Source organism: Nomascus leucogenys, chromosome 19 (assembly GCF_006542625.1).
Source record: "Nomascus leucogenys isolate Asia chromosome 19, Asia_NLE_v1, whole genome shotgun sequence".
NCBI lineage: Eukaryota > Metazoa > Chordata > Mammalia > Primates > Hylobatidae > Nomascus > Nomascus leucogenys.
In genome coordinates, this window is record NC_044399.1 from 57699767 (window position 1) to 57717877 (window position 18111).

General features: G+C 52.3%; 1 protein-coding gene across 3 annotated transcripts in view; it reads right to left on the reverse strand.

Moving 5' to 3' along the window:
• TOGARAM2 (TOG array regulator of axonemal microtubules 2) overlaps positions 1 to 18111 on the reverse strand; it is a 71063-nt gene that overhangs the window by 29939 nt on the left and 23013 nt on the right. Inside the window, exons 6-10 of one of the 3 annotated variants that reach the window (XM_030799899.1) lie at positions 10852 to 10898; positions 7787 to 7953; positions 5053 to 5203; positions 4401 to 4565; positions 62 to 212 (exon numbers count right to left, since the gene is read on the reverse strand). In XM_030799899.1, the coding sequence (XP_030655759.1) occupies positions 62 to 212; positions 4401 to 4565; positions 5053 to 5203; positions 7787 to 7953; positions 10852 to 10898 (681 nt within the window). The remainder of the gene's footprint in view (positions 1 to 61; positions 213 to 4400; positions 4566 to 5052; positions 5204 to 7786; positions 7954 to 10851; positions 10899 to 18111) is intronic. The other 2 variants (XM_030799900.1, XM_030799901.1) reach the window with 2 other exon arrangements.

The window sequence follows — 18111 nt, forward strand, 5'->3', positions numbered from 1 at the left end:
TATTCTGCAACAGCCCCTGCTTCTGGCCAGAACACAGCACATGGGGGAGGCATCTCCTCACCAGTCACTGCTGTTGAGGCACTGGAGTGCATCCCTCAGCCCCAGCTCCGGATTCGAGAAAGGCCTCAACTCCTTACAGGCTCTAAGATCCATCTCCTCCTCTTCTTCCCATTCAGGAGACCCCACCGTGAGCACCGCAGGTAATGAGTTAGCTGCATTCACAAGAAGGAAACAGCAGGCTTCACGCAGCAGGACAGGCAAGAGCCCAAGTGGCCGCTCCTGCCACCGCTCACCATGGGAGGCCGTGCCACCACCCTGAGCCCACCTAACAGGGAGGGTGTACAAGGGGAAGTGCCTGGTGAGGCTAAGAACCCAGCGCCTGGGCCTCCCTCCCCAGGAGCCATGAAGACCTCCTAACTCTGCCTTTGGTTGACTTTTCCCCTTCCTGCCCTTGCCAATGCGATTCTTATAAACAGACTTGTGATAAGCCACATGATGTCATGGGACAAAACCCCCAGTCAGGGGGACACCTCCAAACCTGCCCCATCTGTGGTGGGGTGGGGCCCCCTGAGTCATCAACCTACTCACTTTGGTGGCGGTCTAACCTCATTCCCAACCAGAGGCCCATGTGGTCAGTGCCTCCTCCTTCCCTCCTGCTATCCAGCCTTTTGTGAGGTTGCCCACGAGCAGGGAAGGCTCCAAGAGCAGATGGCTGGAGGAAGGCAATGTAGCTAACTGGCACCCACACGGTCTAGACACAGCCACACACGCAGGGACCCACAACAAACAGGTTGTCGTGTTTTTCTAGGCTCTCTTTCCCAGGTGACAGATGCTGAAATCATAAACTCCTAGGACAGGAAGGAATCTTACAGGGCCTCTGTCTAGCCAAATGCCCTGATCACACGGTTGAGGTCTCAGAGGCCCAGAGAGGGTGGGGGACCCTCCACAGCCCCTCAGCTCCTCTGTCAGCACAGCCAGGACAAGAAGGTCCCCCTCCCAGTCCAGAGCTCTCACTACCATATCTTCCTTCCTGGCGAGTTTTCTCCCAAGCTTCACCTCCACCGGGATGATTTTCATCACAGTACATCTGGAGGTCCTAGGCAAGTCTGAGTGGAGAGGAAGCCCTTTACTGAAAGTGGAGGCACAGTCGGGCATAGTGGCTCACACCTGTAATCCCAGCACTTTGGGATGCCAAGGCGGGCGGATCACCTGAGGTCAGGAGTTCAAGTTCACCTGCCCAACATGGTGAAACCCTGTCTCTACTAAAAATAAAAAAATTAGCTGGACATAGTGGTACATGCCTGTAATCCCAGATACTCGGGAGGCTGAGGCAGGATAATCGCTTGAACTCGGGAAGTGTAGGTTGCAGTGAGCCGAGATCATGTCACTGCACTCCAGCCTGGGCGACAGAGTGAGACTCAGTCTCGGGGATTTAAAAAAAAAAAAAAAAAAAGCAGAGACACAAAGCCCCCACTCTTGGACTCTCTTTTCAGCACTGCCCTTGGCATGTGGAACAGTCTCTTAATCAGTTATTTCAGTCACTCTCTGAAAGGCAGGAGGTAACATCCAACCTCTCCGTCCTTCCCTGGGCAGCACGGACGTGAATGACATGCCGTCTGCAACGCTCTCAAAAAGAGGCTCAGTCTTCTGGAGTGAGCAATACAGCCTCCTGCCCTGCTGCCCCCCTTCCTCGCCTTCACCGCACCCTGCAGGGGCATTTAGCATCCACTGGATTTAAAAACAAACCCACAAAAGGCACTGGCAGGGGGATTCCAGCCTCCAGTGTCTTGAGGGCTTGTGTGGCCTCCCCCTTTGCCCTACCTCTGACAGCTTTCCAGTCATGTTCATATTTGTGCCTTCTGGTTCAGTCATTTCTATTTTTCACACACACAACAGAAGAAGTTGAACAGATCCTGAGCTGAGCTCACCTAAACCAACCCAGTCTCCCAAGAAAGGCCAGCTCCTTGTTGGGAACAGTGAGTTCCTCTTCAAAGGTCCCGCTTGTCCTCTATTTTCAAAGCTTAACTTCCTTGCCTCCTTGCCCCTAGTTACAGTAAACAACTTCCCAGCTGCTCCCAATCTGTAACTCACATCAGTTCCCAATCTGTAACAACCCACATCTGTTCCTTATTTGACGCCCTTAGTTCCAAAACTGCTCTTCCCGCTGCTGGAGCCCCTACCCCTGCTCCATTTGAAGTAGCCAGTCGGATCAGCTTAGATTGTGCTGTCCAACCCCAGGCAATGGGGACCGGACACAGTAGTAGGGCCTGACTGCGTTAGGGATAAAAACCCCTTCCCTCCTTTGTTGGGTATGCTCTCACAGTGACCAGAAGAATGAGCAGCAGCCTTCTGCAGAAGTAAATTTGCCTCACTGAGAACTCCTTTATTTGAGTGCTCACTCTCTTTGTGACTCCTAGCTCTTATTTCCAACACCCTCACAGGACATATTAGGAGAATCAGGAGGACAAGCAGGTTTATAATCCTGAAATACTATCATTTCCAGCCAGACTAAAAACCCAAACTATAAAGCAAATTAAGGGATTCTTTGTTCACGGTGAGGAGAGAGGAAGAAGAGGAGCATTCAAATGCAGCTTCCAGGATGGTTGTAAGAGTAGAATGTTGGCTTTTTTTCCTAACTCCAACAACCTAACCTACTTGATTTTATTTCTACCTACCCGCTCACCCGCCAAACATAAACAGTTCAAATAAAGAGGGACAACAGACTATCCTGGGTCAAGCATCACTAGCCAGTCTCAGTCTAGCGATCTTTAGATGGTGGTACTATGGGGCACCATGACCTTGAGTGACCTTGGGTGGCCTTTACATCACTAGGTCTCAGTTCTGCTGCTATAAAATGAGTGGGTTGGCCAGGCATGGTGGCTCACACCTGTAATCCCAGCACTTTGGGAGGCTGAGGTGGGCGAATCACTTGAGGTCGAGAGTTCGAGACCAGCCTGGCCAATATGGTGAAACCCCATCTCTACTAAAATACAAAAATTAATCGGGCCACGGTGGCATGCACCCAGCTACTCAGGAGGCTGAGGCAAGATCACTTGAACCCAGGAGGCAGAGGTTGCAGTGAGCAGAAATCGCACTACTGCACTCCAGCCTGGGCAACAGAGTGAGACTCTGCCTTAAAAAAAAAAAAAAAAAAAAAAAAAAAAAAAAAAAAGAGTGGGTTGGGTTATATACATCAACAGTTCTCAGTATCAATCACATCATTCAATTACCACTTTCATGATTTTTGCCATATCTCTCAATAGCCTGTCCTCTCATTTTCATTGTACTTTTCTTCAAATCACAAAAGAATTTCAAATCCTAAAGAATTTAACTTTAAAGGGAACTTTCTGTCACTACCATAAACTAACATTGTTTGTCATAGAATATGATAAATATTTACAATGAAAGTAAAACAACGTTAAAAACTCTAGCTAAAAAATTTGTAGGCAGCTTCTGTCTTTGAGCCTGAAAGAGGATCTCCTTGTTTAAAAAGAGAGGTACCACCATGATTGTAAGTTTCCTGAGGCCTCCCCAGCAGCAGAAGCAACTATGGTTCCTGTACAGCCTGTGGAACTATGAACCAATTAAACCTCTTTTCTTTATAAAAAATAATAAAATAAAAATAAAAAGAGAGATGCTCAAGACTAGCACCAAATTCAGACTTTCTGCTCAAGACAATTGAAAGGATAGAAAGAGAATTGCAAAGGGAGATGAGTTGGCATTATTTATAGCATGGAAATTATGCTCTAGTCTATGATCATTTACCATCACATCCCACACATAAAGAAACTCTGAACCAAGCTGACTGTTTTTAAGTTTTTTTCAGTAGCAAAATCTTTCCAAATGAAATCTCACATGAATGCCCAGTATACAAAAAAAAGAGGCAAAATAGAGGCCCCTCTGGTAGAATGGGGACAGAGCGTCCCTATGTCCCAGGCACGATTCCTGAGGTGCCCTGGTAGAAGCTCTGGACCCTCTGATTCCCGTCTGTAGTCAGTGCTGTCCAGCCCTGACATTTTATGAAGCAACAGGAAAGAAAGCGAGGTCTTCCCCAATTCTCTCATCCTCTTTCTGCTGTTCGCAGCTGCTTGCTTGGGTGCTGTTGTCTAGTGTCTTTGGCCCTGGTGCACTGGTCACTCCTCTAGGACATGTCACACAGGCTGGGCACATCACAACTCCAGTTGTGACATCCTAGGTCCCAAGCCCAGCCCGTAGACAATGATGAGTCCCTGACACTGTTTCTCTCTCTGGCAAGGCAACCACCACCCCAGGCTGCCTCCTGGTCTAACATGGACGAGGGGCGGAAGCAAAGCCACCGAGGTCATCTTTGCCATGCCTCAGGGCATCCCGAGGCAGCATGGGCAGAGGGACACGTGTGCCTGCCAGTCGGGCCTGCCTACCCGAGGCGTGGCGAGCAAAGCGGGTCTCCTGCTGGCTGACGGGGATGCTGGGCAGGGAGGCCCGGCTGGCCCACTTCCTCAGGATGACGCCGACATCGTTTCTGCGTGGGCCGCTCAGCCTAGTGGGAACAGACAGGGTCCTGCTGCCCCGGAGGGGAAGGAGGCCTGTGGACACAGAGAAAGTCCTAGGACTAGGCAGGCCTGTTTTCCCCTGGCCTCAACGTCCTCCTTTGAAAATGGGCCCATGGCTGGCCACAGTATCCCATGCCAGTACCCCCAACATATTGGGAGGCCGAGGTAGGAGGATGGCTTGAGGACAGGAGTTCAAGACCAGCCTGGGCAACATAGAGAGACGCCCATCTCTACAGAAAATTTAAAAGAAATTAGCCAGGCATGGTAGCACACGTCTGTATTTCCCACTACTTGGCAGGCTGAGGCAGGAGGATCCCTTGAGCCCAAGAGTTTGAGGCTGGGGTGAGCTGTGACTGTGTCACTGCCCTTTAGCCTGGGCCACAGAGCAAGGCCCCATCTCTAAATAAATACATAAATAATAATAAAAACTTTAAAAAAGAAAATGGGCTCATCAGCAGGCTATGAGAGAGTGGACTCCGCTCCCCAAGCCTGAGCAAATCCCACACCAGGCACCTAGTACCTTCCTTCATGAAGGCTCTCCGGGAGCCCAGGCCCTGGGGAGTGAGCTCCTGCCCTGTCCTGGGCTCCTCCGGCCTCCGGAGCAGCTCCATCTCCTTCATCTGCTTCAGCCGCATCTTCTCCCGGGCAGACTTGGAGATGGTGACTTGGATCTGGCACAAGGTCAAGGCAAACTCTATTAACCTCCATTCATTCAATCATCAACATTCAATCATCAGAAATGTTTCTCCTGTGTGCCAATTGCTGTCCTGGAAGTGAACAAAAAAGACAAACTCCTTGCACCTTAAGAGCTTCGAGGTGTGGGGGAGAGACAATAAACAGACCGAATGCTGATATCAGGCAGTATGTGCTAAAAAAAAACAGTAAGGAGAGAGAGATGATAGTGGCTTTTAGCCTAGAAGGTCCCTGAGGAGGTGAAGCTTAAGTGGAGACAGAAATAAAGGAAGGAGACCAGCCCCACAGATTTCTAGGAGAGAAGTGTTTGAAGCAGAGGGAGGGAGTGCAAAAGCTCTGAGGCCGGGTGTGCTTGGCTGGTTGGGGACAGTCAGGGGGTGGACACTGGCTGAGCTCTCTGAGTCAGAGAAGTGACAGGACACAAGATCAGGCAGGGGGCAGGATCCACATCACGTGGGCCAAGGAAAGGACTGGGCTTCTCTGAAGGACACAGGAAGCCGTTTAAGGTTTTGAGCAGAGGAGTGACATGATCTGACTTCCACTGGTGGGGGCTGTCTCTAAGTGTTGTTTTTTATAACTTTTTATTTTGAAATAGTTTAAGACGCAAGAACAACTCGTAAGTTGTCAAAATAGAACCAAGACTTCCTGTGTTCCCTTCACCCTTCCCCAATGATAATATCCTCCACATCCACAGAACATTCTAACTTCCATTTCTCTAAGGCTCATGCCAGCTGCTGCACGGGAAGGGTCTGGAGCTAGCCTCACACTGGAAGCAGGAAGTGTTTTGGAGGCAGCTGAACATCCAATCAAGAGGTGGTGGGGCTTGGACGGCGATGGGGATGGTGGGGTGGGCAGATTCTGGACATGCTTCTAAGTTGGAGCTCACTCTCTTCACTGATACATGAGGTGCAGGGCGAGAGACGAAGAGAGGAGCTAAGGATGCCCGAGGTGGTTGACCTGAGCCACTGGAAGGCTGGAGCTGAGTGGGTCCCTGGGGAGAGAGGAGGTTTTGTGAGGTGAGTGTTCAAGGGTTGAGTTTTAGACACAGTCAGTTGGAAGTATAATTAGGCACTTAAGCAGAGATATTGAGTAGCAGCTAAATATGTTAGTCTGGAGGTCAAGGGAAGGTCTAGGCTGGCGAGGGAGGTGTGGGAATCCTCAGCATAGAGATGGTACTTAATGTCTGGACTGGATGAGGACCTAGCAGGTCAGTATAAATAGACGAGAGGCCAGAGGGCTGAGCGCTGGGGGAGTTCCAGCATCCAGAGGCAGGGGAGATGAGGAGGAGGCAGCCAAGAAGGGCTGGGAAGGAGCTGCCTTTCACGTAGGCAGGACCAAAAAAGAGCCACCCCTCGCCCTTATCCCTGGCTGGAGAATTCAAGGATGAGACACAAGTCGTGTCAAAAGCTATGACGGATGGGGTCAAGGTAGACGAGGACTAACCGTGGCTGCATTTGGGAAGATGAAGGTCATTGGCGACTCCAATGTGGGCAGTTTCAGTGGGGAGTGTGGACTAACGCCTGTCAGGAGTGGACTCAGGAGAGAAGAGAGACGCAGCAATCACTTGGTCTTGGTTTTGTTCTGCTTTCTTAAAATGAAAGCGGTAACAGAGAGCTAACATGCTGATAGCAATGATCCCGTTTCAAGGAGAATATTGTTGATGCCAGAGAGGGAACAAGTGTGGGGACTGAAGGATTAGCTGGATTGAGCAGAACAGCAGGAGAGGGTGGTGAGCCAATGGGATGCTTGAAATTGAGACCATGGTGGGGGGACACACTTTAGAATGCCAAGGCCTACGATGTGGCCACGGGAGGGAGCGCAGAAGTGGGGTGGAGGATGAGCTTGTTTCGCTGCATTGAATCATTGTTTGTGTTTCACGTTCTGTGGCCCTCTCTACAATGGGAGGGCTGTGGTGCTGATTTAATACGGTCACCCAGTCTCTAACAGAGAATATGCACCCGGGAGGCCTTCAAGATATGCTTCTTGACCTGGAATGTTCTGTTTCAAAGAATGAGCACAGGCTCCTCACTACAGTGACTCCCCAAGCTTCACTAAATTCCTTCCAACCAGGGAAGAGACCACCTTCCAAGATCACCTGAGAAGCGTGAGGTATTCGCCAGTCCGTGGAGCACAGCCCGTGGCTGATCAGCCCTAAGTCAGCTGCCTCTCATTTGCTATCTTGGGTGTTAGTTCAAACCACGCAGCCCAGTTCACCTAAGGCTTCCTGCTCTCTCCCCCACATCCAGCTTCCTCCTGAGCCCTGTGCAACCTCCCCGTCCTCCTTCCTTCCTCTCTCCTACCCCTCAGCAACCCTCTGTAGTCTTCCCTGCGCCTAGTTCCCCACCCCACTTCTGACCCCCATCCTTTCTCTTCCTTTCTTCAGCCCTCACCCCAACCCCGTCTGCAGGTTCTGGCCTTTAGTACTTGGGTGGCTGCCTCGGGCTCTCCTTGCTCTGCTCTGTGGCTGGTCCCACTCTTGAATACTTCAGATGCTTGCTGGCCTTCATGCAGCCTGCGGTCCACTCCAGCCCCACTTCCTCCTCCTCCCGCTCCCCAGGTACCTTGGTGCCGATCTCCTTCTGGTCCTCTTCTTTCAGCGGAGGGCAGGCTTCTTTGGCATGGTCGAAGGAGAAGGCTGTCAGCGTGGGAGCAGACTGAGAAAAAGGCAGGGTAGGCTTCTTGGCAGTGGCAGGCCTGTCTCTGATGGGTGAGGCCAAAGGTTTTGGCTCTGAGGGGTTGAGAACAGGGGTGGAGCTGAAGACACCCAGGTCACTCCTGAGCTCACTGACCCTGCGGCTGGCTCAACTCTACTGCTAAGCCCCACACCCTCAATTCTTCCTCAATGGAGCAAGACCTGAGTTAGGTTTACTGTACAGGGCAGCACTGGCAGGCATGAGGCAGGCATGACTACCTGTGGACCAGCATCACCCTTCATTCGTTCATTCACTGCACACTTTATTCCAAGATAGGTGCGGGAGTGGGGAGGCTGGGCGGGAAACAAGGTCAGATGTGTTATCCAGGAGATGTAAGACATTTCCTGAGAATATAAGTAAGTGTATCTGTCCTGGGAGGTATGTACGGCAGGAAAAGAAAAAGCAGAATAGGCCCACCCATGCTTTCATATGACCATGGGCTTGCCTGAAAGCATGACGCAGCAGGAAAGGACAGAGTTGCCAGGACCAGAGATCTAACACTAGTCCAGTCTCATTTCACAGATGGAAAAGCTGAGAGCCAGTGTGATGGTTAATATTAGGTGCCATCTGGATTGGATGCCTACATAGCTGGTCAAGTATTGTTTCTGGGTGTGTCTGTGAAGGTGTTGCCAGAGGAGATTGACCTTTGAGTCAGTGGACCGGGAGAGGAAGACCCACCCTCAGTGTGGGTGGGCACCATCAAATCAGCTGCTAGCTGCCATCACAGCTAGAACAAAGCACGTGGAAGAAGGTGGGGTCACTATGCTTGCCGGGTCTTCTGGCTGCCTGCTTTCTCCCCTGCTAGATGCTTCCTGCTACTCCTCCTGCCCTTGAACATCAGACTCCAGGTTCTTTGGCCTTTGGACTCTGGGACTTGCACCAGTGGCTCGCCAGGGGCTCTCAGACTTTTGGTCACAGACTGAAGGCTGCACTGTCGGCATCCCTGGTTTGAGGCTTTCGAACTTGGACTGAGCCACTACCAGCCTCTCTCTCCCCCAGCTTGCAGATTGCCTCTCGTGGGGCTTCACCTTGTAATCGTGTGAGCCAATTCTCCCTAATAAACTCCTTTATATACAGACATATATCCTACTAGTTCCGTCCCTCTGGAGAACCCTGACTAATACAGCCAGTAACCTTCGAATGATCTTGGGATGGATAAAATACCCATTCACTTCCACTTGATGGCATCAAATCCACAGTATTGCTTTGTCATTCGTATTTTCTCCATCAGCAGATTTTAAAGGTATATTTCTCATTATGAAGGCAGGGCTCAAACAGGTTCATTCATTTTCTGCCACCCACAGGGTTTGGAGCTCACCGTCCTTGGGTGAACCTGCAAGTCAGGGGTCTGCTGAGATGGGGCCACCAGCTGAGGCTGCCTGAGGCTGGAAAAGGCATCTTACGTCTGGGGCCCATGCAGAGCTCCCAGGTCATCCAGGTCCTCTGCCCAGCCCATGTCTTCTGCAAAGGATTCCTCTGCTTGGTGCAGGGAGAAGGATCAAGAGCCAAGGGGGAAGAGGGGCTTTGAAGCCTCATCTGCCCAGAGGTAAGAGGCAGGGCAGAGGGCACATGTGGTAGGCACCACCTGGCCAGGGCAAGGACTGCAGGAATGCCACAGATGCGGGGAAGCCCCCAGCTTCAGACAAGACCCCCTGAGCCCCTACCACGTGCTAGGCATGTTGCACACAGAGGGCAGTGTCAGGCCAGCTGCCAGCTGGAGGGCAGAGAGCCCTTTGAGGACTTAACTATTTTGTATGTCACTTCTTCACCTGCACCCCAAAGGGATGCCCTGGAAAGCCTTGTCTGAGCAGCCTGCCCCTGCCACAGGCCCCTGGTGACCTGGTTCTCAAGCAGCAAGCTGGAGAGCCAGGGGAGGAAGTGGTTACTGACTGGGGTCTCCTGGCCCAACCCCCACACCAGCATCCTCCAGGTTAGCTCTTAAGGTCACTCAGGGTGCCAGTGCATTTCGCCACAGACTGCCTGGGCTCACCCTGCTGTAGCCTGGCCCAGGAGCAGGGGAGAAGCAGCTGCCACAGAGGTTTCTGTGCCAGGCCCAGCTTTGTGTCTTGATCCCAGGGCCTCTTGGGCAACAGCCGCCCCCCCTTCGCCAACTGCCCCACCAGCTGAGCTGATTAGCAGAGTGACCTGCCACGAAGCTGGTCCTGGGGAGGCCATCCCTCCTGCCGGGCAGCAGAGCGGCTGCCTCCAACTCCTCCCCACCATGGCCTGGGCTCCGGGTGTTCTGCTCCCCAGCCCTGCAGCAGAGGCTCAGCTTCCATCCACCTGTCCCACCTCCCCATAGAGTTCAATCCAGGAGTGATCCCTCCTCCCTCTTTAAAGGCCTCCTACCCTGCCCTGTCCCCTCTCCTCACCTCAATCCTCTGCTGGCCCTATTCCCTGATAGCTAAAGCTCCTGGGGCCGGCTGGCTGAGGTTTGTGGGCTCTGGTTTACCCTCTCATTCTCTAGATGAGGAATACTCTCTCTACTTGCTTAACACATTGCAAGGGGCAGCTGCTTGATGCGTCAAGACCCCAGCTTTGGAGCCATGGAAACTTGAGTGCAAGCCTGACTGGGCTCAGCGACCAGGGAGAACATCCTGCTCACAGAGCCTTCATGTGCCAGCTCGTCCGTCACACGGGGCCAGCCTCGTCTCTCTTATCCAGGCCGTGGCAAGCCGCACAAGCTGGTGTACGTTAACACACCTGACGTACCAGAGCAGGTGCCAATAAATGTCACTTCTCTTCCACACCTTGCCCGGGCCCGCTGCCACCCTCCAGTTAGACCTCCGGTGACTTCAGCTTCCTGCTGTGAAATGAAGGGCCCAGACACAAGAGCTCTCAGATCTCCTCTGGCCCTAATTCTGTTTCCATGACCCAGCCCAGGAATGCAGAGAGTCAAATAACAAAGGGAGGTGTGCATGGAAGATACGTACCCAGAGATGCAGGGGTCTTCTCCTGAGGCCCACTCTCCCGAGCCAATCTTAAAAGAATGGGAGAGAGAAAAGCATCACGAGGGACGGCCAGCCAGAGACACTGCTGGGGGAACCCAGGGTGGCTCCAGGATGGGGCAATGGCCGAGATGGGGGACAAAGAGGAGGGCACTGTTATCCCTGCAGAGGCTCTTGGCCCAGGATTCAAGCTGCAAGAGACACAGCTCCCTCTGCAAACACAAGGGCAGGCTGACCACCAGGCCAGGTTCAGCCCCATTTCCTGGCAGTGCAGCTCACCCATTTCCCAAGAGGCCGACACCCACACAGAAACTGCTGGCTTAAAGGAAGCCCCCACCCTCCCGCTGCACTGCTTGGGCCTGTGGAGCTGAGAGCAGCTGCAGCAGACAAGGGTAAACTGCCTCCCAGCTCAGACAGCACCAAGCTCAAGTTCTCCAAGCTGAGCCAACCCCGTGAGAGCTCAGTGACCCCTAAATAGTCCCACTCCTCATGATTGTAATCCTCATCCCCCCATCTCCCATCCCCCAGGGCCTGGGGGGCGGGGTTGATCCCCTTTGCTGTGACAGGAAGTCACCACTGTTTTATACCAGAAGCTCAATCCCAATTACCCACAGGAAGGGAAGACAGTGGCATCCCTGGCACTGGTTTTAATTGTAATTTCTTAAGTTGGAAGCACCATTTACTTATTCAACAGATATTTACTGAAGACTTACTATGTGTCAAGCACTATTCTAGACACTGGGAATGGGGCATCAATAAGACATGACACTCCCTGCCTTCCAGGAGCTCAGGTTCCCATGGAGACCAGCCCTGCAGTGTCCCACATGGCTTTCCCTTCTTGGTGGACATCAGGACCACTGGGGGGCTGACATCACCCACTGTGGGGGCTGACAGAGTAACAAGCCACAGCAACAGGACAGGAACACAATATCCCATGCTCTGGCCTCAGAGGATCACAGTCCAGGCCGGGCTGGAGGAGGAGCGGTAGGACAGCCCACCTCAGTGCCTGCCTGGATCCAGGGGAACCCTGATCCTTGGGGACTGTGTAGGTCAGGGGACCCGGGGTCCACGGGAGGAGCGGATCTTCAACCTGGGCCTAGATCAGCCGGGATTCGCCATTGCTCCCAGGGCCAGGCCCAGCCTCCTGGGTCTGGACCCACAGGGAGGGATTGTGTGGGCTGGAGACAGTAAGCGAATGCCCCAGGACACCCCTGACCTGGGGAGCTCGCCCCCTAGGCCTTTGCCATTGTAACCTACCACTGCCCAACCTCTGCCCAACGGCACTAACAGGATTGGAGGTGGGCAGGGAAGGGAAGTGGAGTATCAAAGTCCACACAGTTGCCCTTGGCTTCTACGAGCTCATGGAGGTCCCAGGCTGCCTGAGGTGAGCACAGGATGCCAAAAACCCCGATGCTGCCCCCTTCTCCAAGGCCCGGCCTCATCCTGCTCATGCCTCGGCTCTGCTTCTGGGGCCCTGAGCTGCAGCCTCCCCCCCCACCCCCCCAACACACACACACACACACACACACACCCGCTCTGAGCAAGGGATTTGGCCTCAGAGGACTTGGCTCAGCTTCTCTTAAGCTGTGGACCTTGGGAAGCCTCTTGCCCTCCCCTTCTCTAGAGACCCCACAGCAGAAAGGACTGAGGCCAAGGCAGGCCACGCTGATCAGGGCCCCTGCCTTCCTGCACGTGGCAGCCCCGGCCCACCCTCTGCGAACCTCACAGAAAACCCACCAGCGCTCAGGCTCCTCCCCAGGCCCCAAGGCGGTGGGTGGAGCAGGGGCAGCAAAGCCTTGTTTCCAGCAAAAGCCCCTCCCTGCTCCAACCCAAACGCCTAAGCGTGTCCAAGAGTGGCCTCAGCAATGTCCCCAGCACCTGCCTCTTCTCCTATGCCCTGTCTCCAGGAAGGGTGCCAGTATCTGTCCAGTGGCTGAAGCCAGGAACCCAAGCATGGTCTCAGCTCCCCCATCTTCAGCCCACATCCAGCCCGTGGCTTAGCCCTGCCATTCATCCCGCCCTACCCCCACCTCTGCATCCTCAGCCCGCAGACTCCCTGCCTCTGCCCTGTTCAGGCACCCTTTGCCTTCTCCCCGGATTCCTGCAGCAGCCCCACCTCCATCTACACGGTCCATGCCTCTCTGAGGTTGCCAGCGTGGCCTTTCTAAGTCACAGCAGATGCCCCTTTCACACCCGAAAGCCTTTGGTGGCACCTCCTCACAGGAGGATGAAGCTCCCACTTCTCAGTTGGCACATGGGCCCTTCACCCCCACCCCACAGGCTGTCATGCAAGGATGCAGGGGCTCACTCCTCCTTCCGTCTCTCCCTCTTCCACCTCCATCTCCATCTCGCAAGTGTGCCCTCACCCTTCCCTGAGAAGTCTGCCTGGCGTGATTCAGATCTCTTTCTCCTGGGTCACCAACATGACAGGCAGCCTTCGCCTATGTGCCCACCTCTCTGAACTTCACCTTGATGACTTCCTGGGAGGTATCTCTCGTGAGCTCCTGGAGCACACAGATTGTGACCTATGCACCTGGCCCATAGCAGGTGCTTAACAGTTTTTAGGTGAGTAAACGGACAGATGGATGAGTGAAATGGTAACAGAGCCTCCATCCCCTCCATTGGCTGGAGAACCCCACATTGTCAGCAAGGAGAAATCCATGTCACAACCAGACAGGAAAGGACAGATATTTATTATGGAACTAATCCATGCCAGGTACCAATCCTGGCCCCACGGAAGCCACAGAGGTTTTTGACATATGGCCCCTGCCCTGTGGTGCTCCAAGTTAAACAACAGAATGAGGTTTAAATAAAACAGTCTGGGCCAGGTGCAGTGGCTTATACCTGTAATCCCAGCACTTTGGGAGGCCGAGGTGGGCAGATCACCTGAGTTCAGGATGAGCCTAGCCAACATGGTGAAACCCCATCTCTACTAAAAATACAAAAATTAGCTGGGCCTGGTGGTGCATGCCTGTAATCCCAGCTACTAGGGAGGCTGAGGCAGAAGAATCACTAGAACCAGGGAGGTGGAGGTTACAATGAGCAGAGATCATGCCACTGCACTCCAGCCTGGGTAACAGAGCAAGACTCCATCTCAAAAAAAAATTTCTTTTTTTTAATTAGCTGGGTGCAGTGGCTCACAACTGTAATCCCAGCACTTTGGGAAGCCAAGGTGGGCAGATCACCTAAGGTCAGGAGTTTAAGACTAGCCTGGCCAATATGATGAAACCACATCTCTACTAAAATAACAAAATTTAGCTGGGCATGGTGGCATGCTGCTGTAGTCTCAGCTACTTGGGAGGCTGAGACAGAAGAATTGCCTGAACCCAGGAGGCGGAGGTTACAGTGAGCCAAGATCGTGCCTGCACTTCAGCCTGGGCGACAGGTGAGACTCCATCTCAAAACATAATAATAATAAAAAATAAAAAACAAATAAATAAAACAAAATAAATAAACAAAATAAATTTAAATAATCAAGATTTGCTTATTTTGTTTAATGGAAGGGAGGGGCTGAGGCAGTCCCTGGGCTGGATGCCTGTGGACAATGCAGAGAAGGCCACTTCCTGTCCTTGCCACCCTTTAAAGGGAGAGTACGTAGACGTGGAACAGTGGAGATGGAATGAATGGGTGGGGAAAGGGGTGAGAGGCTGTTGGGGTTGCAGAGATGGACGAGGGGAAGCACCATGTCCCCTCGTAAATGGACGGATGGATGAGTGAAATGGTAATAGGTTCTCAGGGTCTGGAGGGGTAAGAAGGCCCTGCAGAGCAGCACTGGGGGACAGCGGGGAGGAACTGTGGGGTCATGGGCTGGATGGACCCTGAATGTCAGGCCAAGGAGGCTCAGCATTATGCGCCTGGGTCCTTGACACAAAGGACCCTCCATTCATTCAATCAGGAATGTCAATACAGGCAAAGTGCATGCAAGAGGTGTGCAAGGTGGTGGGGGAAGCAGGAAAATGAAAGATGGGGATTGAGCGCACAGGGTTGCAAGGAGACTGGCTAGGCAATATTAGGGGAGGTCAAGAAGGAAGCGGAAGTGCAAGCCAAGAGGGAAAGTCAGGGGCTAGAAAGGGGTGGAGCTTTCATGGCTGTTAAGAAAGACTTGGGGGGCTATGGAAATGTGTTGAAGCAGGAGGCACTAGGAGCAAGGGTCAAAGATGACACTGAGACTTGAAGGCCAAGGAGAAGGTCTGCACCTTGACAGCAATGCGAAGGTCTTGGGAGGCGGTGGTTTGGGAAAACACGAGGTGGTCCTTGTTGCCATGATGGCAGCACAGCCTCCCTGTCTCTCCCTCTGGTGCTGGATCACATCAGCCAGGAGAAACTGGAGATGCCCAACAGAAAGATGGAAACACGGAGCCTGCCCTGTGGATGGTTCCAGGGCTAGAGCAGGAGATGTGAACTTACCCACATTCCACCATCTGGAAGACTTGGGCACACATAAGGGCCCCAGGAGAAAACAGGAGATGGGGCAAAGAGCCCTGGAACAATTGTGGGAATGGCAGAACTTAGAAATGGAAGAGGGCACACAGGAAGCTGCCTGGAAGGTCGAGAAGCAGGTATAAAGTCAGGATGCAGAAAAAGAAAAATTTAAGTGCTGTCCATGGTTCAAATGATGCAAAAAGTTCAAGAGTAAGGAGATAAGAGGAAAGGCCATAGGTGTGGGGCCAGCGACACATGAGAGGCACAGATAAGGCTGCTCCGAGGGGAGGAAGAGGCCAGCGTCTGAGTGGGAAAGGGGAGGACATGTCCAAGGGTGAGGAGGCGGAGGTCAGCGGAGCAAGCCGCTGTCTGAGGAGGCCGACGGTGAAAACTGAATAGAGAACTCGAATCCAGGAGCAAGTACATGGACGGGTCTCCATACCCCACAGGGTCAGAGAAAGACATGAACATGTGTGTGCACAGAGGGAAAGCACAAGGGAGATGGAGGGAATGAGGAAGTGTGAGAAAAATGGAAGAATCCAAGTCATCAGGCCCCAAGAAACAGGAGGGAAGCAGTCACAGCAGGAACTGGATTGTGACTGTACTGAAGGAGCCAGGCCCATAGGCCCCAAGCACATGCACACACACTCCACACACATGCACTCACACATACACATGCACTCGCACACAGATACACATGCACACACATGCACTCACACACAGATACACATGCACACACGCACTCACACACAGATACACAGGCAACACATGCACTCACACACAGCACTCACACACGTGCATTCACACACATGCACACACATGCACTCACACATGCATTCACACACATACACATGCACACACATGCACTCACACACATACACGCACACACATGCACTCACATGCATGCACTCACACATACACACATGCACACACACTCCACACACATGCACTCACACACATGCACACACAGGCACTCCACACACATATGCACTCACACATACATACATGCACACACATGCACACACACACTCCACACACATGCACACACACCACATATGGCTTCACACACGTAGTCACACACACAAACACATGCACTCACACACATGCACACGTGGTGTGCAGTCACACACACATACTCGCACATGCATGCTCTCACACACATGCACACACATATGCACTCCACACACATGCACCCCCCACACACACACACACATGCTCTCACACATACACAGACTCCACACACGCATCACATATGGTCTCAAACACACGCACACATGCACACCCCACACATGCACACACATATGCCACACACCACACACGTACTCACACGGTCTCACACACATATACACACATGCACACATACCCCACACACATGCACACATGTACGCACACATACTCCACACACATGCACTTACACACACATGCACTCACACACATACACATGCACACATGCACTCACAACATGCACTGACACATACACATGCACACACGTGCACTCACACATACATATGCACACACATGCACTCACGCACATGCACTCACACATACACACACATGCACACACTCCACAGATGCACTCACACACACATGCACTCACAACATGCACACGCACGCATGCTCTCACACACATACACACACATGCACATACACTGCACACATGCACACACACACTCCACACGGCTTCACACGCAGCCACACACAAACACATACACTCACACACATGCACACGCATGCAGTCACACACATACATGCTCTCACACACATGCACTCATGCGCATGCATGCTCTCACACACATACACACATGTGTGCACACATGCACAGTCTCATACACACACATGCACACACACCCCACACACTCACACGGTCTCACACACATGCACACATACACACCCCACACACACATGCACACACACATATGCACACACACCACACACATGCACTCACATGGTCTCACACATATACACACATGCACACATACCCCACACACATGCACACACGCTCCACACACATGCCCTTACACATGCACTCACACACATGTACACACACAACATGCACTCACACACATACACATGCACACACACCCATACACATGCACACACATGCACTCACAACATGCACTCACACACATACACGCACAACATGCACTCACATGCACTCGCACACACATGCACTCACACATGCACTCACACGCACACATACACTCCACACACATGCACACACACTCCACACAGATGCACTCACACACATGCACATACATGCACACACATACTCCACACATGCACTCAGACACAGACACATACTCTTGCACTCATGCACACACAAACACCCTCAGACACGTACACTCACACACATGCATGCACTCACACACATACACACATACTCAGACACACACACATACTCTTGTACTCACATACATGCATGCACTCACACATACATGCACACATACACACTCATACACATACACTCACACATACATACATGCAAGCACTCATACATGTGTGCACACACGAAGACACACTCAGACACACACTCTCACTCTCACACACACGTGCTCTGACATCACTCTGGACTGACCACAGGGATGTTGCTGGCCATTGAGAGCACTGTCTTCCTTATAAGCCATAACCCGATTTATGCCAACACAAAGACCCTCTTCCCCACTTGTTTGTGGGATATGAAGACCCCTCTTCAAGTCCAAAAGTTTGTGGACTGTCCCCCATACACATGATACTGGTTGTATTTTTAGTATCCATCAATTAAGAAAATATTTAATTACAAAGAGCTGCCATGAACTAAATCATGCTTTAAAATAGTGTTTTATT